We start from the raw sequence: 25,972 nt of genomic DNA on the forward strand, positions 1-25,972 counted from the left end.
CAGAAATAGGGATGAAAGCAATCTCATTATCCAGAAAAAGTTAAATTTTTTAAACTGCGCCTTAAAAAGTGTAATTAGCCAAAAATATGACAATTAATACAAACTAAGAGTATTTTCGATCCAAAAAAAAATCACATTTACTGAAATGTCACAATGATATATTAAATGTATGATTAATGTAACTTCACAGGATCACACTTAAGCTTAGCAGATAGTTGTACAGATGGTTATATGCTTAGCTAAAGATAAATGAGAAATCCAGTTGCTATCTCAAGTCTAAAACTAAAAAAAATCCACATTTATCCCATTGCAGTGTGTAGTATTCTTAAGATGGTAAGTATAGTGTATTAGTGTTGAATGAGTAATAGTCATTATTAAAAGGTACTTGTAATATTCTATTTCAAATGTGAAAAGTCACATTTCTGTCAAAATAAACCTAATATGTACACTATACCATGACTTCCTTAACAGAGTCACCACCTGAAAAATAGAGAGCTGGAGGTAACCAGCCAAAAATGCTATTAACAAGAAGTTGATACAAAGGGGAATTTTGTATACAAAGGGGAACTTTGTCCCACCGGATATAGGATGGAGGCAGCTGGAATTTAGTCTTACAGACATCTATTTGGACTTTAGTTTTTCTGGGAGGAAACGCTGTGACTTGGAAACAAAAGCCTTAGTACTGTTTGTATACAAGTGGATACAGAAGCTTTGAGCTACACTGTTGACAAAGCTGCTCTAGTTGACATAAATGAGTGCAAAATGCAGATTCTAGTTGGCCTTGTAATGGAAACTATTGTCTGTATGTGTGTGTATATATACATATATGTGTCTGTAAGACCAAATAGGTAGGTGATAGGTCCTTGAAAATAGCTTCTGTATGAATTTTCAGATGTAGCCATCATAGACTGTAGGCAAAGGAAATGGTCTGAGAGTAAAAGAATCATTTTCATTTAGCTGGTAACTTTCCAGAAAGCTATGTTCACACCAAATCTAATGGAAGGTTCTCGCCCTACCACATATGTTCTGTGTGGGCCTTTGGGTCATGTACAGTCTCACTCATCAAGTTCCATCTCCCATTTTGGGGGGAAACAGTTAATGAAGAAGAAGGAATCTCACTTTAAATTTCTTTTGAGTATTCTCTGTATGGTTCCAGTACAGTAACATCAGCTTGCAACTTAGCCTAGGAAAAAAGGTCTCAATACCAACGTGTAATAAGTATTATCTTACTTAAAATTACTGTGGGGCTTTGTTCTCTTACATCGCTAACCCTGTCAATTAAAATTTGAGCATGAGCGTAAATTAAATAAAAATGAAGGTTTTTTTCCCCCTTGATGCTAAGTTAAAGTCATACTAGGTCTCGCAGCTAGAGGTACGTGTAGGACAAGCTGGCCCTTAGATCCCATGTCGGACATCAGCTGTTGTCATTGAATTGGTAGCTGTAATTCATAGTATTAGCCAACTTATTCAAAAGAAAACTTTTACTTTAAAGGAACAGAATGCATTTCTTAGGCTATAACAGCAGAGGCCAGTTAACAAAAGTATGTTCTGTCTTTAAATAACATCTGATTTTACTGTGCCATACATATGCCTTACCATTTGAGGCTAGGGAGAAGTTTTCAGTTGCCATGCTGACATAGGGCATGCCAGTTCTCAGTGCATGGATATAGAGAGTAGATGTCCTTTACCATTCTGAGGCCGTTAATCTCAGCAACATGGCTTGGTTATCTTTTTATTCTCAAAGGGTGTTTTGTTCCTCAACTTCCTCTTCTGAAATTACCTTTTTAGCAGATGTTACTTACAACAGTTGAATTGAGTCCTGTAATCCAGAAGTCAGATGTCTTGTGAGTAAAATGTTGCTAAAAGGTGTTCTAGGTATCCAGAGATGGTAAACAGAATATGCTGAAACAAAAGGGTGGCACTCAGGATGATCTGCATGGAAAAACTTCATAGAAGTGCTCTGGGATTCGGAGCAGTCACAATATGGCACTAAGAATTGTCAGAGTTGTAATACTAGCAAAGACACGTAGTGTATGAAGTTTCAGGGGTTTTTTTTCTCTAAAAGTTCAGTTTTCAGAAAGCACTCATTCTTTCTCGCCACTCTAATTTGACAAAAATTGAAATTTCCTTGTTTTATGGGATGTGTAAAAAAAAAAAAGTTATCTTCCTCTTGGTACCAACAAACATCTGCTTTCTAGGAAATTTTGTGTAAAGAATTCTTTGGTACTGATCCAATAAATTCATTTCTATATAGTCATTTTTCTGCACTGGTTGAATCTGATGTGTCATCTTATATGAAAATATTTAATGGAAGACAAGGGCACTATCATAGGATCTGAGGGACTTGGTCAAACTACTTCCTCCTTGTGAGATTTCTTTCATTTTCTCAATCTTTCCTCTGCATCTGAAAACTTTTCCTGTGTTGGTTGTCTCCTCCCTTTCACTTCTTGTAGCACTAGCACTGTTACATAGAGTTCTTTCCTTATCGTTTCTTTGCTGTGGGAGGTTTGCATTGAGACAAGCTCTTCTGCAATGCCTCTGCACTAAACAAGGCACAAGTGTGCTAAAACATCAACATTGGAGTGAATTATTGCCTTATTCCAAGAACTTCTGAGTTACCAGACCTCCTTCTTTGGGACCTACTTTGTATTCTGTTGTGTGTTATCCTTCCTGGCATTTAATTCCTTGTGCTCCTTGAAACTGAGGAAGAGTAAAGGTGATATGCATATTCAGGGACAGGGATCTATGCATCCTTTTCTGGAATCAATGCACTCTTCATATTACTTAGTGTTTTAAGTGAGATTGGGTGCAGTTGACCAGTTCGGAAGTCTTACCTTGGTACAACAGGGAGGATTACCAGTTTCTCATGTTTGTTTCAAAAGCTGTAGAAACAGGTGGTAGGTTATATTATCCAGGTATTTCCTTCAAGGAGAAAAGGAACTCTGAGTGTAAATGCACCTAGCTACATTAAAGTAGTTGGCAAATGTCTTCTGATTATATCAAGGTTGATTTGAAGTCAGCTAATATCTTATTTAAAAAAAAAAATTAAAAAATGCCTATCTCCTGAAAATATGAAGAGTTCCTTTATACCATGTTCTGGTTCCTTCTCTAGCTGTTGTAATGGATTCTGAAGCTGTTAGCTTTCTCACATTGGCAAAGAATATAAGCCAGCTAGTGTGGAAGACAGTTTCTTCTGTCTTGTGGAAAGTTCTGCCTTTCCAGATAACAGCTAGGGATTGTCTAGTGTGACTTCAGGCTCCTGTCCAGATTAGGTTCTTATGCAGGAATCCTTTTTGTTTAACAAATAACTAAATAAATAAAAATTGAAATTCATATTCTCAAGGTTATGTTCACAGTCTGCACTGGATACAGCTGATACGATCTCAAGATCTGTTTTCCCTGTGGTCTTGTGGAGATTCTCTGCTTACAAAGCTGTTTTGTGGACAGAGTATCTTCAGCTGACATCTGCATCACTGCTTCACTTGTCTTTGTAATTTACAGACAAGTTGTTGTGTTCGTTTTAAATATTCAGCAGTAACCTGTTGTCACCAGGCATCTCTTATGATTACTTGAGACGTCTTTCTCCAAGACCAGCCTTACATGCAAGAGCAGCTGTTTCAGTCACTTCTGCGTTCTTACGCTGACTTCAGTTCAAGCTCAGATACAGTGAACATCATGCCAGAAAGTGAGAAGAGTCTGATTCTTGTCACCTCACCAGCCTCAACCCAATAAGCAGCAGTTTGAAGGGACAATCAGGATTTACCTTTTATATCCTTTCTTTCCATGCTTGCTTCAGCAACCCTTCCATTCTTTAAGGCAGAATAACTCTAGATGAGAAAGAACTAGAGCTCGTGGACAACGATTGCATCACTGTTCACTATTTCCTCCTTGTAGCATCTTGTGTGTATTTTTTCAGAAACTGTTCTTGTGACTCTGTTTTCATTGTATAGCAGGAGCCTGGAAACCCTTATGAGGTGTTTTCTCATGGGAGAGAAGATAGATTCATTTGGATTTAAAATTGACTCTGCAGTTGCTCAAACTTTGGGTAGAGTGCAGTTGTTCTTACTTTGGTAAAAATGTCATGTTACTTAATTGCCAGGGTAGAAAAAGCCAAGAGTTCAGTATTTTAAAATGTTTGAAGGCTATATCATGAATTTAAGAACAGTTAACATAGTCTTTGTCATATTGAATCTATTCAAAGTTCAGTACATGTTTCTCTCTGCATACAGCTTCAGCTTTTCTTAAGAAAACAGACAAAACCCCAGAGAAGCCCACCCTCATACAAAGATTGTCTTTGTAGATGCTAGATGATTTTTGAATTTATGTTTTAATAAAAGATCGCTTAAAAATTTTTAAATCAGCTATTTCTACTTTAGTATTAATTCAAAATTTGTTTGCTGTTGTTTTTAATAGTGGTTAAGGATATTTTATAGGCAATAGGTATTCTAGAGATTTTCTAATCTATATATGGATCTTTGTAATAAATGGGAAAAGAGTAAGAGACATCAGAAATAAATAATTCTAAACCTTTAAGTCGTGCAGACCTTAAGATTTTGTTGTTTATAGTCTTTGCTTTGTAGGCAACTGGAGAGAGTAGGCATATTGGAAATAAGGGGAAGGAAGATATTTCTGAGGAGACATAAGAAATACATTTGGCATATGAGTGATGGTGTTGCCTTGGCTCCATGAGACAGTAAGGTGATGAGGAAGGTAAAAGGCATGAAAATGAGAATACAGAAGAAATGAGCAACAGAAGGGAGAAATAATGCATGTTCACTTAATAAGAAACGATGAAATAAAGTTTATATGGCAGTGTGTAGTAATGTATTAAGAATATGGTGAACACTTCAAAATGCTTGCCCTGATGCTTTGCCGGAGCTGGCAGAATGTCCTGGTGTGCCATCAAACGCCCTGCGGCCGGGGTAGCCGGCGCCCTCACCGCTGCCATCTGGTGGAGGAAGGAGAACCTTCCTTGCCCGGGCCTCCTGCCTTGGAAAATGCAGGATTGTAAACGCTGCATCTCCCTTGACAGAGAAATGAGTTATACGTGTTGCAGCCCATGATGACAAAATAATTCTAATTTTTCAATGAAAAGCATTCATATTTTTTCAGAGGTGAATAGCATTTTAGTATAGCCTATATTTTATCCTTAAGAAGCTTTTATGCTGAATCTGAGCTAATTAATGAATCACCTTCTCTACAGTATGAAAATTAAAATCAAAATACTATTGCTTTCTAGTGAATCCCTTCTTGCAAGCAAGGGGAAGGAGAAAGATGCCTGTCTACACTGTGGAGACAGATGTTATGCTTCTTGCTCAACATGGCAGGAAGCTTCTATCATTTCAATTTTATGTACTGGTATGCTTCTTATCTTGGTGAAGAACTTGATCATTGCTGTGAAGAGACTAAGACAAAACACATCAGAAAGGAGAGACTCCAGACTCAGTCTTTACTAAGGCATTCAAATTAAAATCTGGTCTTTTTCCCTTTCTCCTTTCTTTCTTGTCAAAAATATCTTGGATTTAACTGAAGAGCTACATGTTATCCTTGAAAGTTGAGGTAAAATGGTTTGAAAGGTTTTCAAAAGATTGTGGCAGAATATGTATTTAAAAAAAAAAAAAAGGCAGAAAATGGAATAAGCAGAGGTGGTTTTCTAAATTACTGTAAGTAGTTGTTAGTAATTGGGTTTTAGGTGAAAATGAGGAAATTGACCATGTCGCCTGTAATGGAAGAACATTCTCTTGCTACCCATATGTTTACTAAACATCTGCAATAAAATAACCTAATCAAATAGAGTACTGCTTCAAGGTGGTAGCTTAACTGCTTGCAAACAGCCAGAATCATCATATTCTTTTAGAATGAAATGCTGTTTATGCAGGTGCAAGGAAACATTACTTTTATTTTTGCATGTACTGCTTTTTGGTACCTATTTTGAAATGAAGAATTCCAGAACTTGGAAGTTAACAGATGGCTTTGTTTTGTTACTCAGAGCAGAGCTAATACCCAAAGAAATGCAAATATGGCACTTGGTTTAAAATCACATATTTGTCCTTAGGGTAGGAGGCAAAAGTTAAGGACTAGTATGAGTGTGTTCATATTAAAAAACAAACAAACAAAACAAACAAAAACAACAAAAAAAACCCAAAACAAAACAAAACCCCCCAGATTTAGTTATTAATTAATCTTTTATAAATTAATCCTTTTTTCCTATCCAAACAAAGTCTTGAGGGCCTCTTCCTTGTGTTTTTTTTCTACCCCATCTCTTTTGTTACAAAGATCTTCTCTGTAGCCCTCTATTTCCTTTCTTGATCACTTCTCTGAATAAATTCCATACAAAATTGTTGTATCTATACCTCATGGCTTCTTTTTGTCCTCCAGAATATATAATGAAGCATTTATTTCCATTTTAGCCACCAGTGTAATGTACTGGTATGGCTCTGACAGGTTTGGATATCTCATCTTCTATTTGCAGTTGAAGTGTTTAAGAAAATTCAGCTATCGCATTTCTTTTTAGCAGTTGGAAGTCCCCTTTAGAAACTTTTGGGTTGTCAGATTTGCTCGATCTTGGACAGTCCACAGTTTAATTTCTACTTCAGGAAAATAGGAATGTGGTATGTTATATCACTTTTTAACAAGCTGTACTTCAATTAGATGATAGTGTAATATATCTTTATCATAAATAATATATTTTATTTATGTGTGTCTGGTCTAAAGACTGTATAGAGAATAATGACCAATGAAACTGAAATCAAGACTGTAGTGGCCAGTCTGTAGTTTTCTAAGACTGGAATTTGTTTAATGCAAGCTGTAGAAAGCAACCTGTGCTGACTCCCAAGCTCCTATGAGCAAGGAAGAGTGATGTATTTAGAATGCTCTTCCATTCAAATACTAATTGAATTAGAAAAGCATTATAAGATGACTGCATGTCCTTTGCTGTTGTTTTTTTTTTTTTTTTCCCCAAAAAAATAAAAGATAGTCTAGATTTCCTTTCTGTGCTGCTTCTGTAGTCCAAACAGCTTAATCTTTTCAACTCGGTTCTCTGTCTAAAGCTATTGTGGCACTGTATTCCCCTTAGCAGATATTTAAAGGCTTTATTTCAATGTAGCTGAAGAATTTAATTTGTGAAGAGTGTTGGTGGAAAACTGTTTCACAACTTTTATGGGCTTTCTTCAGTAACACAATAGAGTGAACAGCAGCACCCAGGAAGAAAACTATGTCCTTTTAAATTATGGTTATTTCTTTATTAATGTTAACTTTGAATTTCAATTACATAGTTATTGAGATCTGTATGAGTGCTCTATTAACATGAGGTCTGCTCTCTAACAGTTCTGCTGAGAATAAAGAATTACTCGGTATGATGGACTTTCAAATGGTAATGCAATTTGTCTCTTGCTCTAACCTTTAGTAAAGGAAGCCCAAGAACTGTGCTTTCAGTTAACTTGCCAACTTCTTTGTCTTTTTGAAATTATGTACTTTTTAGAGGAATCTAGTTGCTCAGATTAATAAGTAATGTAATACTAAATCATTTTTTGCTAAAAATTTCTCTAAAAAGATAAGATTTTTTTTTGTTTCAATTTCAGGCACCCATTTTATGACAACTGTTTGTAGAATTCTCCTGTATTTTGTCAAGGGTTTAGTAAATTGGAAGAAATGGTGTTTCCCCTCTACTGTAGGAATGTGAAAGTTAGGTCTCTAGCTGTAGGACTAGGAGAGAGTGGTGAAATGTGAATTGGTTTTTAGTGTGAATCAGTAAACAAATGAACTTTATATTTTTAACAATAAAGCCTTGCCATAATCTAAAGGCTAGATGTGTATGTCTGCTATCTATAGACAGATCTAAACCCAGACATATCAGCTGTTTGGGTACTTTCTCTTTCTGTGCTGCATACACGTCTGTGTGAAAACTTACATGGGACAGAGCTATGATTGCAGACAATTACAGAGTAGGGCTGCAAGTGAGAAAAGACTTCCTGTTGCATGGGAAGTCCCTTGCTTTTCTTGTGTACTGTCATCAGGTAGGAAGAAGAGTAGCTTTATGCTGCTCTGAAAAAGGGTTACATCGTGGCAGTCAAGAGTGCTGACACAGACTTTGAATCATGTCATCTGAGTGTGCAAAATATAGAAAAACAGTCTTAATGGAGTAATTTGAAGTTCAAACTATTTTAATAAAGCTATAATGTGTTTGCCTTCTTTCTTGTCATTATTTGATAGATGTTTTTGTATCTGTAGTTTAATCATAATTTAAAGTTAAACTCGGAGTTAAATACCCCTTCCTTTTTCCTGAAGCACAGTAAAAGATGGTTATTTGCAATTGTCATGAATGTTACAGGTTTCTAATATTTTACATACACCTATGCTGTGATAGGGGTAAAAGCAGAAAAAAACCCTATCCTTAACCAAAGGCAAAATCCTGTTGAATTTTACATTTTTAAAAAGTTCTATAAAATTTAATGTTTTGGATGTTAGAAGTTCTGAATTTTTGGCTGCTGGTGTTTCTCATAAGTTTTTAATTAACATTAGATAGACAACTGGAATTTTTTGAGGAAAACCTGTCTTCAGTAGTTTAATATTTCAAGAATTTAAGAGAAAATTTTCATCAACGCATTATTCAAACATGAAAAAATTGAGCTTGTCTTCATCAACTATTAGCTTTGTCAAAAATTATTGCCTCGTAACTAATTAAATGGTTAAATTTGAGGTAGCATTTAGAGTCTGAAACACAATGTGTTTCTTCTCACAAGAAATGTGTTTCTTGGTTGAGGCTGGATAGAAAGTGGAGAAAACATATAGTTGTATCTGCCAATAACCAGGTTTCACAAGCAATGCAGGAGATGTAACAGCTTTTTGCCACTGAAAAGGGGGAGGTCTTGCTACTGTTTGTCCTGTCCGTCCCTTTTGTTGGGTCTGGTGTTCATAAGATCCTTGTACAAGTTAATTCATTTCACTAACGCAGCAGAAAACTCAGAAAACTACTTTCTGTTATTGTTGTTAACTTTCTGCTATGGTAGTTAAATTGGCTTACAGCAGATTCTGAGTGCTGGAGCTGTGCCCAAGGAATGTTTTGGGAGTATAAAGTATAAGGGCTTGAATGGAAAGGTAGGGAAGTACCTTTTTGGTGATGGTGAATGTTTAAGTTAGTTCTTGAGGAACCGTAACCTTATATTTCTTTGTTACATTACGTTATATTTCATTCTTACATTTTGTCCAGTGATAGCTTTGATTTTATGATTGCTATTTGAAGTAATTTGACTTCTAAGTGATGCTTGCTTTTTTGAAATAATTCCAAATGATAGCAGAGCCTTTAAATATGACATGAACAATAGTGGTCTAATATCTTTGTTTTGATTCTTTCTTTCTTGTTTTAATATCTTTCTGTGGCCAAAGATTCTGCAGCTGCATACATGCCTGTTTAAATACTATACGTAGGCAAAGTCCTGTTAAAGTCTGCAAGACATGAATTTTCAGATTTAGTGACAGTAATATTTCTGAACTCGGTTCTCCTATCAACATGTAATTCTTTTGACTAGTAATGAGATCTGTAAAGACTGAGGTATATATCCTTTCTGAAATTTAATTCTGAGAACTCCGATTTCTTATACTACTTATGTGTTGTGATGTTAGAATCTTAATATGTTTTTGTGAAGAGATTATTAAATTGAGTACTCAAACCATTATAAAAAAAATGTGATTTTTAACTTCCAGTATTTTCAATATGTTTGTAGGCAGAAGCCAGGCTTGCAGCCAAACGGGCAGCTCGAGCAGAAGCAAGAGATATACGTATGAGAGAGCTGGAGCGGCAGCAAAAAGAGGTAGTATAAATCATAAGGAATTATTGCAAACCTTTACTAAAATTCTTAATTATTTTATTTCTGTACTTGCATCAGATTTTATCTTTCAGTGTAATTCAGCAGCGTGCTAGTATTTTCAGCGTCAGGCAACTGTTAGCTTCTCTCTCTCCCCCCATACCTTCCTCTTTCTGCTTAGGTTATATATCTAAAAGGATAACTTGCTTTGTATTTACCTGTGGATAGCACCGCACAAAATATTAATCTGAACATTCATTTTGAACTTCCTTAATAGTTACGCTCCTATTGTGGAAAAAATCTGCTATACAAAATAGGCTATTAGCACTCTTGCTTTCAAATGAAAAATAAAACATTTTAAATTCTAGCTTTACAGGCAAAATCAGATGCTTGGATGTTTTACCTTTTAACAAATGTAGTAAATTCAATGCTAGCAATCAAAATTGGACAAAGATTAGTCTAAATGTTTATGTTTAGATATTTAAAGGGCTGAGGCTTTCTTATTACTGCTTATTTGATTTTAAATGAGCAGAAGAGAACATAATGACAATATCCAGAACTCAGGCTTGCATAAATAATTTTGTGTAGAGAGGAATAGTTTTCAACTTGTAATGTGAAGTTTAATATTGTCTGGATTTGAATTGCTAGATTTGTGGCTGAGTCAGCTAGTGACTTTTGTGCTTTTATAAGAAGAATTACTTAACGCATGTGGCAGTTTCTTTGCTTGTTGCTGCTGTGCAAAAAGTCCATGTAAATATGGGTAACTGGCAGCACAGCATAAATAATAAACACCACTGTACCCAAAATGTACACTGCCTAATGTATAGGATAAACAACTACAAAAAAGTAGAGATAATTATTTTGCTCTATTTTTAATGTATGTATAATATACTTAGTAACTGGATAATTTGGATATGTGACTTTGGATATGCAGTTTTCAGTCAATTTCTTCCCATATGGATTATACTAACAGTGTTCACAATAAATACCTGTTGTCAAGATCTTTATTTAAAAAAAAAATAATAGAATCGGGATATTTACACATACAGTTGTGTGTTGCTCCACACATTTCTCCTAAAAAAACGTTTGCGTTTCTTGAGCAAAAAAATCAAGAAACTAATTTTTCAGCAGTCTGATTATTTCACGGTTATTGCATTTGAGTCGGATTTTGACATAGCATGCAAAAGATTGAGAATATATTCTCAATCATGATTACATTCAAATCCATGTAAATGCTGATGTTTGGGGTTTTTTTGCTGTGGTAATAATAAGTACAATTTAAAAAACATGTTTTTGCCTCAATTTTATATGTTTCTCATTGTTTCATACTTTGAGTTTTCTAACTGCTGTAGGTATCTGATACTATACTGAAGATTATATGGCAATTACCTTAGGTTTTTCCAAATTTTTAATTTAGGAATCCAGTCTTGTGTGGTGACTAATCTATATTGTAAATGGTTTGTTTATTTTTGTCTTTGCATTTTGTAGTTTTCTCAGCATTCATATGATAGAAAATGGGCTCATATCCAGAAATGGATGGTAGGCTAAAACCACCTGTTGTGCATGTTTTTGCCACTTGGAGAACTAACATAGGATTTGGAGGAAGTAATTTACTAATGGTTTGCTGTGTGTCATTTCAAAGTGTTTTATTACTGAAAACAATTACATATAAAACTATATGTGGATGTGGATATGCAGGGCGCTTTATGGCAGCAAAAGACAAACTATGAAATGAGATGCTTTTCTTAAAATGAAATGGTTTTTGTTTCTACTGTGTGTTGGCTCAAAGGCATGAATCTATTCAAAATGAAATTACATTAGTTTCAATCTAGGTAAACATCTTTTCAGTAGTAAATGTTTTTATTTCAGTTGATTTCTGGGGTTTGGGTTTTTTACTTTTTTTTTTTTTTTCTTAGCAGAATTGCATTTATTTGTTTCCTCTTTGAGCAATGTGGCAAATGCTGGTCTTTTCAGTGATGATTAAGTCACTTCTATGACTTATAAAAACTAATTGTAAAAGATTTAAAAAACAAAAACCCAAACCCCAAAAAACATCCCATGCATCACTTGCATCCTTTTACCACTTGCCTCTCGCTTTCAATTAATAATGATACAATATTTGACTGTTCATTTATTTAGATTAAATCCACTAAGTAGGAAGGAGTAGAGATAGTTGAGTTACAATCTGAGATAGTTGCTGTTCAATTTAGACTAACTCGCTGTGATGTTTGTTTAGAGAGTTCCTTTCACAAACTTCATGTGCCTCTTAGAAAGGCACATGGGAGATGTGAGTTTCTTTCTATGTTTTTAGGGAAGTGTTCACTGTGTGAATGTTTTGAATCAAGAAGATTTAAGTAATACATGCTGAGGCTAACCATGCTTTCAAATAGTTAAAACTACCATGTCAGTTAATCAGCACTTCTGTTAGAGATCCTAGAACTTTCATTAGAATTTTATTTGCAAAAGTTGTGCTGACTTTACATTGCCTCTTTGCCTGGCTGACATTTGTGTGTATATTAGTTCTCATGTCACTTATAAAGAACAACGTAGGTTTCTGTTATCTCTTGGTGGAATGCACATCTGAATGTTTTTTTTGCTGGAGGGCAAGGGTTTCCAAACTGTGGAACACAGATTGCATTTGTGAGCAATCTCACTTTGAAATTAATGCCACTTAATTGAATGCCAACTTTTTTTTGCAGTCATAAGAGGCACATCTGCTGCAGGAGGTTTCTGAGCAGATGTGCACTCCTTTCCTGGATTGGGAGACCTAACCTCTGTCTTGGATAAAGCCCATATTTCAAACTTAAATTCTTAGAAATCAAGCTTGATAGCTACCAGCAGCAGTTATCTGTTTGCAATACGTACTGTAGTACTTTATCCTTTGACCTGAATATGCTGAACGCTTAACGCTGGCTTTCTATTTTCTGATTGCGTGTCAGGAAGAGACTTGTTACCCTAAGTAAATTACCTACAGAAACGTACAGAAAATTGTATCAGAAGCTAAAGTTTTGCATTACAGGAGCATATTATTAGCTGGGGTGTTATACTGTCAATGAAGAGGGATCTTATATAAATAGCAACCTGTCTGCATGCAAGCTGCAAATGTTATTTAACAGATATTTGTCCATTTAGACCACAGGCACAAAGTATATTTAAAATTGGCAGTGATCTGACTATAATGCATTGAAAAGTTATATAGCATACGTGTTCATTTTAAACATCAGAGTAGGTGCTATGGAGAGGAAGACTAAAATGTTGTTATTAAATGATCCTTTTTTTTTTTTTCACCTCTTTGGGAAATTATTTTCTTGCAGAGTATTAACTGGTCTCTTGAATAGTCACAAAATAATATTAAACAAGTTAATTTATCCAGTGATAATGTAGAAAATAACCACGTGACCATAAGGAATATGAAAGCTAGCTTTAGATTTTAGCCATCTATGATCTGGAGGGTGAACTTTTAACTCTAAAGATAACTGGCTTACAATTTTTAGACTACTTTGACATATTGAAAACTGTAGAAAGTGAGTCCATTTAAGGAAGAACTCCTAGTTTTAGAGCGCTGTTGTAGCCTTCAAATGGGATAGCTTAAAATTAAGCTTATTCTTAACATGCTTACCTACTATAACTAAAAATTTGAGAAGCTTATGGCACATGAAGCATTTTAATGTTTAATTTTAAATTAGTTGTATTTTTGTCCTCCTGCTTCTCATATATTCCTTTGTGTGAGCCAAAATGAACGTTCCCTGATCTTTCAACAGAACAAAAGATATTAAGGTGCCTTAGCGAGTTTGTCCTCCCCCAAACTGTATAAGTTGGGTTTATTATTTTCACTGTCATTGTAGAGCAGAACTATCTGTAGAACTTATAATTGATCAATTTGCTTAAGAAGCTTTGTTCCTATAATAGAGGAGAAAATCTGAAATATGCATGAGGAAACTGAGAATGATCATCTCTATTAGGGCTAAAATAACTTTGTAAAATGTTCACAGTCTGACTGTAGTAATTATGTAGTAAATTTCTTACTAAGGTACTTGTAAAGCTTTTAGGTTTTTTATTTTTACTTTAATTTCTTAATTTGAAAAATCTTATACTTTTTTCTGCATTAATACAGTAGAAATCAGAAGAAAGATTGACTACTGAATACTAATTATTAATTATATTAACCCTCCTTATTTACATCTACTGAAGTAGTTTGTTGGCATACTTACCCAAATCAGGTGAAATTACAGTTCTTCTGACTTGTATGAGTTCACTTGCCACAGTGGATTATTCAAAATAATATGTAGCATTAAAAGTACTAACAGCATGGTGTGCACCTTTGCTTGCTTTTACTTTGTCATTTTCTTTTTTTTTTTTTTCCTGTGAAATAACTCTGCATTTCTTCTTTCTCAGGAAGATTCAGAGAGGGCCAGGTATTCTCACCGGTCCAGTCGACATTCATATTTGGTTTGTGTTCAAACTGTATACTTTTCCCTTTCCATCATGGCTTTTTTAAAAAAAAAAAGTTTGGATTTTGGTTTCATTTTCTTAGGGAGCAGATGATGCTTTAAGTCTTCCAAGTATTAGCAGTTTTAGAGTCAGTATTTTAAGTCGCGTATAATGTTAAAGTTCATCTGGTATTTTATTTCCATCAGTGTCAACAAGGTAGTTTGTATTTCAATCTTTGCATTTAAAAAGAATCTCAATTGTCACATTTTAATTCTGTGACTATGTTTTTACTGTAAATACCTCATGCTTTTTTTCCTATTCTACATGTATTTATTTACAGTATATTTTCATTGCTGAAAATAATTGAGTAGGTGTTTGGAAACTGTTTGGAAATACATGTAGTTCAACAATCAATTATTTGGAATAATATCTATTTAATGACAAGTTTTAAGTGTCATCTTTTAGTGTTATTTCAGACTAATATGATTTATTTCTTTTTTAAAAAAGCTGAGTAATTGTCCTCACTTAGGCTTCAGATATTTCTGACTAGTAAGAATTAATTGGCTTGTCTTGAAATGGTAGAGTATTAAGATTCCTACATAAGTTGTCAATTGTCTTATGATTACTACTACACATCAAATCTTGTGGTCAGATGTGAATTGTATTAATGATCAAACACTGGTCTAGTTTAGATAAGTCTAATGGGAAAATAAAATTTCTTGTCATTTTTGCAGAAATTCTGCAAACAGGCAAATTTTTATTAAATAAAGTAAATACTACTGCTGACTCAGTCATCCTGAATTAATGCCACTTACTGAAGATGAGTAATACTGATTTGTAACTTGGGCTTTCATTCTAAACTGATGCTGATAGTCGTCTACTCATTGTTGTGTCTTTTCTTGCACTTTAAGTATTATTGTGTTTCTATAATGGAAGTGTTTCTATATGGAAGAAAAAGTAGTAGTACATTAGGATACAATTTGAAGAAGAGTTTGGAATGATGCAAGGTATTATTTCTTTGAGAATGTGGGATGTATTATTCATTAGTGGCAAAGACTCACCTGGATGATGCAAGGTGTCCCGAAGACTGCTGTTAGAAGTATTTATTGTATTGTATAGGCTCTCCTATATCCTCTTTAGGATATACATCTGTTTTTAGGTCTGCCTAGAAATCAGCTGGTCATTGATCTGGCCAGGAGAGGGAAAAATTACTAAAATAAAAGGGTTGGTTTTGTTTACTTTGAAAGGTGGAATAAGCTGTTTCTTTGTGTGACTTCAAAAAAAAAAAAAAGTGATTGTCACTTACTAAGAGGTTTCAGCAATTAAATGTAATCTTTGATTAACTGAATTTCGTATAACGTCTTGCAAGTCCTGGTGTTAAGTGTCTCTGCAATTTATCGCACAGATATTTTTACTAAATTGTTTAAATCGGGTAGTGCTGACTACTTTGCAAACAGTAAATGGTTTACAGAAGAAGCATGTAAAATATGCTATGTGGCAATACTTATAACTTGTGAGCTGGTACAGGTTTGTTCAGATCTGCTCTTGCCTTGGTTAACATACAAAATATGCTAAGATGTAGATTAAGTAATTTATCCTTGACTAAAGAATAGGGCTTGAATTCAGTAGAAAGCTGAGCTCATTTGGCGGCGGGGGGGGGGGGGCTTACCCAGAATTTCTTTGACTGTCTCAGTTATTTTGTGCCTTTCAGTGAAGGTTAACAGTTATCATTACAGCTTTTTCGAATTATTTTATATATTGATATATTTTTACAATTTCATTCTTAAGAGTTCTTTGGATGTCAGTGGGTCTCACAGGAGCAGAGCAAGTACCTCTAGAAGGAGAGATCTTGTGGTGTGTAGCCTGGAATGAGCATGCTTTGATGTGTTCACATTATAATGTTTTCTGTGTCTACTTACCAAAGCAGTAGTTTGGTGAAAGCATGCTTCTTTATAGAAAACAGTATTAATTGGACTGCTGCAATGATTGATGTCATCAAACACTTTGTGATAGCAAGTTTGAGGGCTCAAAGAAAGTGTTAAGTGGTAAGTGTTCTGTCTTGACAATAACTTCAAGTTTGAAGGGAATTCTTCAGTCTCTCCAGTCTCTTCAAATGTCCCCAAAAGAGAAGTAAAATAAAGTGGCAAAGGTTGTGCATCAACAGTGAGAGGTACAAAGATGTTGCTAAAAGTTATGGCAGGAAACCTTTTTTTTCTCAATTATGTTGTGATGTTAGTCCTATAGTCAAGGCTGGAATACGAACACAAATTGTACTTTTTCAGAAATGCGTATTTCTGTATATTTTGTGATATTCCTAGTTTAGGCAACTTAAATACTTGTTAGTGGACTGTTAAGCTGTTAATAGTTAAGTAAAGGTGTAAGTTAAGTGTTGTGATGATAATGATTATCTGAGTGATCGGTCTCCATTCCCTGATAGCAAGGTTGCTTATCTGTAGGTAATAATTAAAGATAAAAAATGTTTAAAAAAAAAAAAAAGTTAAGTTGGTTAAAACTGGTACAGTGTCCTATGGGTCCTGTATGGTAATGCTTTTAGCAACACAAAAAGGTACCATAGTCTGCAAATTACATTAAGAATATTAAATTATTATTTAATATAATAGGAATATTGGATATATTGAAACTATTGAGATAATATGAAAATAATATGAACTAAAACTGGCCTATATTAATTTATAAACAAATATAAAATCTAAACCCAAGGATTTTTTTGTTTTAATTTGATCTCTAGAAGGAGTTTTCAGACATATCAATAGACAGGAAGAAATTACTGTTCTTGTAATCCTCTCAGTAGTTCTTATGTTGAAAATTACAGTGGGTAGTGCTCTAGCATGCTATTAGTATATAGTGTAATGTTCTCAAACTACCTTCAATTTCTGTTTTGTTTTTCAAGAAAATTGTGGATGATACTAAGTAACATTTTGGATTGTGCATTACCTACATTTGGAATAAGTTATACCTATGAAATTTTAAATGAACTGGAAAAAACAAGCTTGCTTTGAAAATTTAAGATTGGTATCTTAAAAAAAAAAAAATATAACCTCCACAAATTTTGCCCTTGTTGACTGACAAGAAACATGGGGACACTGGCTAAGCTATTATTACAAAGCTGTTTTCGTAAGTATTGTTAAGAGTTGCCAAATCTGGTAGACGAGCAGTCTCTTTGCACATAGGTGGCCCTTTCATCCCACTATTCCTCCTTTTTCACACACTTGCTCCTTCTGAAAACACCTTTATCCCTCCCTTTCCCCACCTTTGATTCCTCCCCTGATCCCAAGATGCTGTTCCCCTGCATCCCGTAATGTCTTCCATGCCCTGTAGGCAGTATCCTCTCTCAGTCTGTAAGGTGCCCTGTAGAGCCCTGCATCGTGATGGGTTTCACACCTCGACAGCAGGGCTGACTGATGGTCCTCTGGGCTCCTTTGCCTGTGTGGAGATGAGCCTTTTATCTCATAACCTAACAAATACTGTCTCAGTTTAATACAATCTACCGTATGATACTTTTGCTTAATTATTTAAAATTCTGTTATCAAAACCACATGAAATATTTCACATAACCTACTGCTGTCCAAAATTATCTCACTTTTCAGAAATTGGGATGCTGGGGGCGGGGGGGGGGGGGGGGGGGGGAGTTTTTATTAAAAAGTGTTCCAGCCTCAGAATGCCCTTTAGATTGGATAAGTGGCATTCCTTCATGTGTAAATTTTCATAGTTAGTAGAATATGGTTTCTTGTAATTTACTTTTAAGTGGTTTTAGTCATTCTTCGTAAAGAAAGCTAATTTTTACATCTGGTAACTTCATGATTTTAATTTCATTTTCTTCTACTTCAGTATGACAGTGCTATGGATAGATCTACAAGATACTTGGTCCCTGTAGGTTAACACTTTGCACGTCTTTGAGTGAAGACTGCTTTTGTGCTTTGTTTTTAAGGTGTAATGGCACTAACTTGCTACTCTAAATTATTGATTTAAAAAAAATACATAACTTTGTACTATCACACTTTCAGACCTAGAATAGCAGTGTGATTCTAACACTTTCTGTAGAATGCATGTATAAACTTTCTCTAGGAGAAAATCTAATGAAATCACATATTACAGACAGCTATCTTACAGTAAGCACTTTTTAGTATTTCTCTGTTATTTCTAAACTTCATAGTGAAGTGACATATAGATTAGACTTAGAAGACCATACTTTTTTTTAAAAAGTGTGTGTATGCATGTATCTGTGTTCTCCATTTCTGTATAGAAACTTTAATTTAATCTAATGGAAAATTACTTCAGTCCTGGGAAAAAGCAGGTGGTTGGTATACCTTTACTTAAAAAAAAATTCTTTCTTCTTGTTATGAAGCGATAGTAGCGTGCATCACATTGTCATTGGTATTAGACCAAGTAAGATTTGTGTGTGTCTCCTTAGGCAAAGAAAAGCACCAAGTACCACTAAGAGGAATATGCAAGCAGCTTAAAAAGCTGAATTTGTTTAAACGGCAGTCTTATCTGAATTAGCTACAGATAGGCAAACACAATATAGTGCTTAAAATAATCTGTGATGTTAAGCTTTTTTAGTTTATTTATTGGTTTTACATTTTTTGTGAAATGTGAACTCTGGCTTAAGCCAAGTCTGTGTGAATCAGAGATAAGGTTGGCTATAGTTTCATTTTTTTTACACAGTGGTAGAAGTATGGCCTGTTATTCTAATCATGTAGTTAGACTTTTCTGTGGTGTTTCCGTTGTAGGTGATAAGTATCTTAAATCCTTATGTTTGACTCCTTTATATTTTAAGATTGAAGATGCTGTTATATAGTGGTACTAATTTTCTAAATTTTATTCTTAGAGTCATGCTTACAGTGAATCTCATAGTTCAAAGAAGAAAGCTGCTTATTCCCATAAAGATTTATTGGTTAGTTTTCTACTATAATATTTATTATAAATATACTAACTGTGTAGAGTTACATACTAATACAGTTATGGATAAATTTATTAGGTTGCTGACATATGCATAAACGTTTTCAGGAAAAAAAGAAACCTCTAGTATTGACCAAATTCTGACGTGAAGTTGAGTGTTTGAAACTGTGCTCATGGCAGTGTAATCCCATGAATGGAATCAGTTGAATAGAAATCGTGTTCTGTTGGAGGCCTGTGGAAGGCTCTAGGAAATATTTAAAAGTGGCACTTTTCTGCATTAAAGTTTATTCAGTCAGGATGGAGATACGTGTTCTATTATTTACACTTTGTTCCCTATCAGTTAGATATATTTTACACGTAGATGTAAAGCAGATTGAATTTACCATAAACCTTGCTGTTAACCTACTGAACTGTTGAGAAAGGCATGTGGATTATTGTGATCTTCCAAAAACTATTCTAGAAAGTTCAGTGTGTAACATGTGAATACAGTGCCAAGAAATTAAATATTTTTGGTGTAATTTTTTCAGAGGGTTTTGGCACTGATGAAATAGCAGTTGCGTCAGGGTTGGGGGAGTTAGAGCAGCAGTGGACACCTGTGAGACAAGGCTGAAAGAATTTTTGTATTTACTTATAATTATTTGTATTACAGCATTTCTCTGTGCGCTTTTGAGGTGCTGTTTTCCTGTTCCCTCAGTTCTTAAATGAGTAATATGAATCCTTCTGCCTCCTATGGCCTATTGAGGTAGAAGGCGCTACTTTCTGAAAACACTACTTTTTGCCACATCTTCATCTCTGTTTTTCCTTCTGTTATATGTGTGTATCAAACTTTTCCTCACATATGCATATATATCCAATCTGTGTAGGAAGTGTTAAACAACAGAAATAAGCCAAAGTATAATTGCTAGGCTTTCAGCATGTGCACTTGGTGTGAAGAACAGCGGTAGGGTACAGACTAATGCTGATCACATAAACGTCCATCCCCTATTAAATTCTTAGGAATTTCTGTCCTTGTCTCTCCCCAAATGCTCTGATCCAAGATGGTATCTAATGGAAAAAAAAGATCAAGCAAATCATTGTACTAATTATTAGCAAGTTTTGTCAAATATGTTTTTCATTTATTTCATTTTTATTTCACTTGTCATGGTTTAGATAAACTTTTCAGGGTTTTCTTATTTATTAGGGAGAAAAACCAAAACTATTTACTCCTTTGGTTGGGCAGGACATTAAAATACAGATAATGCTGACATACAGAGTACATAAGTAGGTTTGGGGTTTTACGCACTTTACTTGCTTCAGAAAGTTACACGGATTTTGAGCTAACCATAGAGAAAATTTTTACAACGTTCTGTACAAGTGCTAAGCTTGGGAACATTTGGGCAATGTTGAGATAGAACTTTTATTTACAAGATCTACAGATGTGACCTTTGTTTTCTCTTTTCTTTTTTCCCCCGACAGAGTGGAATTTACTATGATCAAAGAAATTATAGCAGCCTTAGATATAGTAAACCAGTTCCTTCCTACCATACTCGGGTCTGTCTCGTCTTCCTATACTCATTTTTAATGTACATAAAATACATGCATTTGGTTTTGCTTATTTATGCTATAAGAAGCAAACTTTTCTCTTTCCTTTTATAATTTCCTTCTATAACACTGCAAATTATTACAGCTAATAGTAGTTACAATTGTATTTCTCGCTTTTAAGTGTTGCCTTTTATAAAATGAGTGGATAATGTGAGTTACTGTGTTCTGCATATGTGGAGTTTTAAATTTAAAATAGCTTCTGTTTCATGATTGCTGTATGTTATAAAGAAAACACCTAGCAGCTATGACACTTGCTTTTTCAAAATTCTGTTTGTAAAAAAACGACAACAAAAAGTCTTAAGTTTAGCGCCAATGTACTACTTTCTTCTACGGTAATATAAATGATAAATCAATGGTCTGTTGTGAGATGGGTAGAATCTTCCAGTACCTGCAGCTACTGTCATGGTCAGGTTTAAATAAGTAGCTAGAGGAAATTGATGTGTCTTCTGAAAACTACTTAATTTCTTATCATTCTCTTCTACAAATCTTCTGATAAAAATACTAGATTGCTTCAATTAATGTTTTAGATTATGATTTCAAAGATAATGGGCTTTCTTGGAATGTTTATCCACACTTTTCTTAAAGTTCCTGTGTCTTATAGACTTAAAATCTAGTATTTCAATCTTTTAGAACTTTGGGGGAATATAGAGCAAGAGATAAAAAAATTTAATATATGCAGAAAGTGTTTCTGACTCTTTCTATTCTTCACACTACAGTCGTCTTCTCTATACAGTGATCCAGTGGCAACAACTAGGAGTTACAGGGTTAGTACAATGTAAAATAATATCTTGTTCATCTTTAGATGTTTGAATGCCCCTCAGAAATATAAAATTACACTTTTCTTCATAGGTGTCTCCTTCTGTAAACACTGGTTTGATAAGAAGTATCAGTTTGGTTCGTAAGCACCATTTGCATGGTTGCCTTAAATTTGTATTGTATGGCCATGAGGCTTGACAGTATTACATGTGCATTTTTTCATATTTTTAAATAAAGCTGCAGCTTGTGTGTCATTTTGTAGAGACATTCGGTTTAATGTTTTTAACATTGTTAAATTGCCTCTTTAGTAGTTGCTGTTTTACTGATCTTTTTACAGACAAGCATAAATTTATGAATACAACAATGATGTTGAGGAACACTGGGGTTAGACCAAGTTAATCCAAGCATAATAAATAACAACTGCATGTATAATACTAAAAAAAATATTTAAAGAAATTAAGCTAAGCGTTTGAATGGAAAAATCATTGTTAGGAGACTACAGAAATTTGTGGTAAATACACTTTAAATACTTTCAAATAAGATGCCGTATTTAAATTTAATAATCATACAAAAATGTAATAGGATGAAAACCTAATCTACATCTTTACAAAATAAAAAGTAGCTAGAAGTGCCATAAGAATGGCTAAGATAGGTCTACAAAAAGCTGTTGTCTTTAAAAAGTGACATGCATGCCTGAAACTTTATGCCTTTTGCTGCTACAGTAGTTCAAATCCAACTTATACTGCCATTTAGAGACATGCTAAGCCTATGTAGAAAGTTGTCAAGTATTCTTATGCAATATTTTAATGTAGTTAGTGAGGTCTTGTTCTGCACTTGGATTGCAGAGATAATTTACTTTTTTTGGCTTTGTGCATATTCTTGAGAAAATGTTAGAAGATCCAGTGAGAGAACGAGACCATGATGACTGCTATTAGATATAATTCTAATACACATAGAATTCTAATTTCTACTAGAGATCCTTTCATAGGTAGGGGGAAAGCAGCATGAGACCAATTTTTTTTTTTTTTTTTTTGTGCAGCAGAGCAGCTCAGAGCTGCTTTTATTATCCACTGCATAAATAGATTTCAGCCTTGCACCTTAGAATCATAGAATCATTTAGGTTGGAAAAGACCTTTAAAATCAACCTTTGAGTCCAACTGTAACACATTCTCCTTCAGGAAAACCTGCATGGGTGAGCACAAGGTAAAACTGATAAGTATACAATATAGCTTCAGTTCCCAGGGTGGATTAAAACTTCTGAAGGCTTCAGAACAGTGAAAACCAAATTGCAATTTAAATATTTAATTTAATTTTCTTCTGAGAATAGTTAAGATTTTATATTCTTTTTAAACTATTTGCTTATTTTTCAAGGAAATTCTTAAATTTATATTTGGAAATAGACATCCCTAATAGTAGGAGGAAATGCTGCTGGAAATATTTAAAAATTGTCCTTTCAAAAAGTATAATGTTAACTGTGGAAAATGCATAGATGGGTTAAGATGGAGTACATTGCAGTGCATAAGAATTAAAGTGTATAAGAGTGTGGCATAATTATTTCTGAGACTGAATATAAATGGTATTTCATTCCCTCTTTCTCAGGCATCTTTGTGTGGTGATGGATTACATAGCTCATATAGTTCTCGCACTGTAAGTGTAATAGGCTTTTGATTGTTTCTTTCATTATCTTGGTTTTCTGGAGACAAAAATCTATGATAATTGTGAAAATTTCCTTCATAACTTCTCTTTAGCCATCTGAATACAGTTATTCTTCAAGAGCAAGCTCAGTTCGAAGTAGTCCTGTGGTGAGCGTTCCTCTTGCATGATTTGCTTAATGCTTTGATACTAACGCACAATAATTATGAGCATTTACACTGGGGATCATTTTACTGACCAACACAGAGACTCAATTTTTCAATTCCACATCAAAAAAATGTAACTTGTCAAAAATGTGCTTTTTAGCAAGATGTAAAGTTTTAGCAGGAAGACAGTGAAGTGTAGAAGCAACAAGGAATTTGCTTTTCTAAACATCTTTTACGTGTTTGTAATGTATATAATTGGAAGCAATTGGAAACTGGAGTATAGTACGTTGTTGGAGTTACCACCTTATGTCATAGCTGGGCAGGCATGTGAAGCTGTTTCTACAATACACGTGAAAAAGTCTTTCTTTTCAGGAAGAGGACTAATGCAAACTTTGTTATATCATGCGGTAAGAAGTAGCTAGCTCATTTTTATGGTAACCAGTATTAAAAATGAGAGAAATTTGTTGCTGGATCTGTATTGTGTTAAAAGGGTCATTCCAAAGATGGCTTTTCGTGCTACAAAGTGATTTTAAATAGTTCTACCCTGTTTCTGCTGCAGAATGTCTTAGTTTCATTGGTACAGCTGCTCATTTGTCATGCTACACAAAAAAGTAGATCAGTGTTCTGGTATAGGTGAAATTGAAATGTTCTGTCCTGTTTTCATTGTTCACATATTCTTAACAATGTTATAGAGACTAAAAATAAAAACAGATTTGTCATAGACTGGATGTTTTTAGCTACAAAAGATGTCAGAGTCAATTTTTGAGGGTGTAGGAAGAAGGCAATTTTGCTGTTGCTTTATGAAGTTCCAAAACCTAAGAGGTATTAGCATCCATCTCTAAAGTTTCTTGAACTGTGAAAATACTACTTGTCTCCATAGTTTCTCTTAACATTAAGATTCATTTCTTAACAGTATATACTTTACATATATATAGGAATATATATCTCTCTCAGATCTCAGTATGTATATGTGATGCCAATAATGTCAAGGTACCATTCACTCACACTAGTGAATGTTTAATAGTTCAAAGTATTTGTTTAATGAAGTAATTCTGAAAAGGGTATTGAGCAGACGAAGTAAAAATCTTATTCATAACTTAACTTTCACTTTCTACTGTTTCTGTGGTTAATAGTTTGGTTTCACTCTGGGTAGTGGATTGGAAGTCAGCTCAGTACTCACTGGAAATCGAAAGAGAAACTAGGAGAGAAGATGGAAACAGTAGAAAACACTGGTGAAAAACCTGTATGGTGCATCTCCATTGTAAACTGTATCAAGTTTGATAAACCTGTTGAGAAAGATACTAGAAGTGCAAAAGGTGTAGAAGGAGGAACAGTAAGGTTTATCAGATGTATGGACTTTTCAACAGCAAAGATAAGTTCGTTGTGAATGAAAGAATGCAGTGTTGTCATAGATTATGTTTGTAGCCCTTGAGTTGTTTGTTCTTTTGCTGTAAGCATAATTCATACAAGGAGAATTCTGTTCAGCATCTTTATACTTTGTGAAATGCAAGTGAAATTAGAAAGTTTAGCCAACTTTTTGACTGTGAAAATGTATTTATTTTTTAAAAAATAAAGATATTATTTAAAATGCAGATGTAGTTATAGCTGGAAAATTCTTTGTCAGAGAAATAGAACATAACCAAGCAGTGACAAAAAATACAAATTCTGTAGTCCTAACCATGCATAATCCAAGACAGGTGTTCATCAGCAAACTGTTTTATATGTAACTGGTCACATTTGCATAAAAAAATCTCACTGTCTTTTAGTCGGAATAAGATGAGGCTACATGAGTGATCATGTACCTCAAGTACAAAGAAATTAAGAATTATGTTTTACAAGTGAAAATGGAATAAGGACAATATATTTTCAAACTGTTCATTTAAAGTTTTTTCTTTCATATAATCATTTTTAAAACTAAATATAATGTTCGTAGTAACTTTCTGCCTTTTGAAGTAGAATGTTATCAATACAACACTTCTGGTAAACCTACTCTTCTCATTACATACTATGTTTAATGTGCATAATGTTTTCTCAGTTAAATATTTCACTTGAATTCCCATGGCATTGTAATGACTGTCGTGTGGTTAGACATATTGTGCCTTTTTTACCAGTAATGTGTAGCATTAGCATTTTTTCCTCACCTTTACAGGTGCCTGTCTGACATATAGCTTTGGGGAGTAAGCTTGTCTTCCATTGTAAGCCCTCTTAAAATTATGAATGAGAGGAAGCCCAGATCATATTTATAATTAGTAGTGTTGGGATTGTGTTTGATTTGAAGAAAAGACGCCATTTGTAGAGGAAAAATAATAACTTTTATTTATCAAATTCTGATTATATAATCTGGTTTTATGATCTACAAACCTTTTTTAAAAAAAGGTAATTTTTGTAGCTTGTTTGGCACTATATTAGTACTAAACCCTTTTGTATCTCTGATTGTATTTTTTTAATATTACTCCAAATGAGGAAAATTAATAATAAATGTTCATTACTTTTAGATACTGTAAACTGTAAGAATAATAAACGTGAAGAGAGTGTTTAAAAACAATGCATATGCTGACTAAAGTATTAATATCAGTGGCACACATTTTATTCATGTAGACACATTTAAAATGGCAAAACCCTAAAAGAGTAATTAAGACTTTACAGCTGTTAGAAAGCTAGAAAGCTAGAATAAATTGCAGT

The 25,972-nt window shown here is 34.1% G+C and overlaps 1 protein-coding gene across 15 annotated transcripts in view; it reads left to right on the forward strand.

Moving 5' to 3' along the window:
* The window catches only part of LRRFIP2 (LRR binding FLII interacting protein 2), a 60,553-nt gene that overhangs the window by 11,035 nt on the left and 23,546 nt on the right, over positions 1-25,972 (forward strand). For 6 of the 15 annotated variants that reach the window (XM_075493550.1, XM_075493552.1, XM_075493549.1 and 3 more), the window contains exon 3: positions 9,723-9,809. In XM_075493550.1, the coding sequence (XP_075349665.1) occupies positions 9,723-9,809 (87 nt within the window). Of the gene's footprint in view, positions 1-9,722; positions 9,810-11,291; positions 11,343-14,198; positions 14,253-16,022; positions 16,089-18,083; positions 18,126-19,083; positions 19,150-20,609; positions 20,685-21,451; positions 21,500-21,584; positions 21,630-23,090; positions 23,139-23,239; positions 23,294-25,972 lie in introns of all 15 variants that reach the window. The other 9 variants (XM_075493539.1, XM_075493545.1, XM_075493548.1 and 6 more) reach the window with 7 other exon arrangements.

The sequence above is a fragment of the Mycteria americana genome, chromosome 2, assembly GCF_035582795.1.
Source record: "Mycteria americana isolate JAX WOST 10 ecotype Jacksonville Zoo and Gardens chromosome 2, USCA_MyAme_1.0, whole genome shotgun sequence".
NCBI lineage: Eukaryota > Metazoa > Chordata > Aves > Ciconiiformes > Ciconiidae > Mycteria > Mycteria americana.